This window comes from Carlito syrichta, unplaced genomic scaffold (genome assembly GCF_000164805.1).
Source record: "Carlito syrichta isolate Samal-C Ts95f unplaced genomic scaffold, Tarsius_syrichta-2.0.1 Scaffold130461, whole genome shotgun sequence".
Lineage (NCBI taxonomy): Eukaryota > Metazoa > Chordata > Mammalia > Primates > Tarsiidae > Carlito > Carlito syrichta.
The window spans coordinates 1-2,407 of NW_007074557.1; the positions used below are offsets into that span (position 1 = coordinate 1).

The 2,407-nt window shown below is 60.4% G+C and overlaps 1 protein-coding gene across 1 annotated transcript in view; it reads left to right on the plus strand.

Annotated features, from left to right (window-relative positions):
* Window positions 1–158: 158 nt before the first annotated feature.
* Window positions 159–2,407, plus strand: part of HOOK2 (hook microtubule tethering protein 2) — a gene marked incomplete at its 5' end in the record, with an annotated part of 9,914 nt that continues 7,665 nt past the window's right edge. The window contains 5 exons of the mRNA XM_008049049.1: window positions 159–221; window positions 832–912; window positions 1,000–1,160; window positions 1,247–1,387; window positions 2,219–2,407. The exon at window positions 2,219–2,407 is cut by the window's right edge and continues 11 nt beyond it. Coding sequence (XP_008047240.1) covers window positions 159–221; window positions 832–912; window positions 1,000–1,160; window positions 1,247–1,387; window positions 2,219–2,407 — 635 coding nt within the window. The remainder of the gene's footprint in view (window positions 222–831; window positions 913–999; window positions 1,161–1,246; window positions 1,388–2,218) is intronic.

Sequence of the window (2,407 nt, forward strand, 5' to 3'; positions counted from 1 at the left end):
AGCAGAGATGAGGTCTTGCCAAGTTGCCCAGGCAGGTCTCAAACCCGTGGGCTCAGGCAATCCACTCACCTCAGCCTCCCAAAGCATGGGATTACAGGCTGAGCCACCGAGCCCGGCTGGATACCCAGTTTATAACAGTGCCCTCTCCCACTCCCCAGCTCCTGACCAAAGACACTCCCGACTCCATGTCACCAGAGACATATGGCAACTTTGACAACCAGGTAAGGGGGTGGGAGGAAATTTTTTTTTTTTTTGAGTCAGAGTTGCACTCTGTTGCCCAGGCTGGAGGGCAGTGGCACACTCATGGCCACTGCAGCCTCGACCTGCTGGGTTCAGGCGATCCTTCCGTTTCAGCCTTCCAAGTAACTGGAACTATAGGCATGTGCCACCATGCCCAGCTATTTTTTTGATTCATGTAGAGACGAGGTCTCACCATGTTGCCTAGACTAGTCTCGAACCCCTGGGCTCAGGCAATCCTCTTGCCTCAACCTCCCAAAGAGCTGGGATAAAAGGTGTGAGCCACTGTGCCTGGCTCAGGAGGAACCTTGTTAAAGATCCTGACCCCATTACTGATTCTCAGGGCTGCCCAAGGGGGAGGGGCTTGTCCTTAAGCCTGTAAATCACCCACATTTCTCAGGGTGCTGGTAGCTTCCCCGCCAGGTCCCCAGGGTCCCAAATTGCCCTTCCCCCAGTTCCCGGGGATCCCAGCCCTCTCTTCCATCCTGAGGACTCCTTGTACCCCTTCTCTCTGCCCTCAGAGATCCCAGCCTCCTCCCCCCAGGCCTTGTCCTGTATCTCTGAGTTCCTTGCCCCAACCCCGCATCTCCTCAGTCCCGCAGGTACTATTTCCTAAGTGAGGAGGCCGAGGAGGGGGATGAGCTGCGGCAGCGTTGTCTGGACCTGGAGCGGCAGGTGGGGCCAGGGTGGGGGGACCACGGGTGCTCCTGGGCAAAGTCACCTTCCTGCCAGCCCCAGTTCATTTTCCTGCCCTGCCTGCAGCTGGTGCTCCTGTCAGAGGAGAAGCAGAGCCTGGCGCAGGAGAATGCGGCGCTGCGGGAGCGGGTGGGCCGGCCGGAGGGCGAGGGTGCCCCAGGCCTCACTGCCAAGAAACTGCTGCTTCTGCAGTCCCAGCTGGAGCAGCTGCAGGAGGAGAACTTCAGGTGTGGCCAGCTGGGGATGGGGCCAGGCGGATAGGGGACTGAGGCGAGGGCAGCCCCTTTATGTGCCCCTTCCCCTCCACCCCTAGACTGGAGAGTGGCAGGGAGGACGAGCGTCTACGCTGCTTGGAGCTGGAGCGGGAGGTCGTGGAGCTGCAGCAGCGGAACCAGGCGCTGACCAGCCTGGCCCAAGAGGCACAGGCCCTGAAAGACGAGATGGATGAGCTGCGGTGAGTGGTGGGTCCCTCCCACTGCCAGAGTTCCCCTCTGGTGCCATAGCACCTTTGTAACCACCAAATGCTCAGTGGATCCCCACAATGCCCCCACCACTCCACGGTGCCATTCTGAATGCCATAGTACCCCCCAGGCCTCACTGTATGAACCTGAACCCTATCACATCCCCTGGACTTCATTAGACCCTCTGGATCCATGGTATTCCCCTGGACTCCATAGTGTCCCATTACCCCACATTATGCTTCTCAGACCCCATAGCATCCCTGTCACCCTACAACCACAGGACCTCCCCCCCGCCCCAACCAGTGCTCTCCAGATCCCACTGCACCATTTTGGGCCTCATCATATCCCTGGATCACGTGGTATCTTCCAAGACTCCACACTGTGCCTTCTGTAACCCCAAAGGGCTCTGCTGTAATGCAGCAACACCCCTGTAGTGCTAAGGTACCCAGTGGACCCCCCCCGCTGCACTTCCAAAGACCCCACAGTGCTCTAGCCCCTCAAGGTGGCCTTGGGAGATGCTCAGTCCTCTCTAGGTCCACATCACTCCCCCTGTAACACACACCCTTTCGCCACGGGGATACCCTGTGTCCCCATAGTTCCACCTCAGAGGATCTCTGATTCGAATCCTGAGCTAACCCCTACTCTAATGACTCCCAACAGCTCCAGGCCCAGGCTGGCCCCCGACCCTCAACTCTCATGATGCCTTCACCTTCACCTTGAACCCAAATGCCCCTGGCTTACACCCTCGGCTGTCCTGAGGGCCCTGCGTCCCAGCTGACCCTTGAGCTCAGCCCCCAGCCCTTTCCCTTCCCTGCCCCCCCCAGGCAGTCCTCTGAGCGTGCAGGACAGCTGGAGGCCACGCTGACCAGTTGCCGGCGCCGCCTGGGCGAGCTGAGGGAGCTGCGGCGGCAGGTGCGGCAGCTGGAAGAGCGCAACGCCGGCCATGCGGAGCGCACGCGGCAGCTGGAGGACGAGCTGCGCCGGGCGGGCTCCCTGCGCGCCCAGCTTGAGGC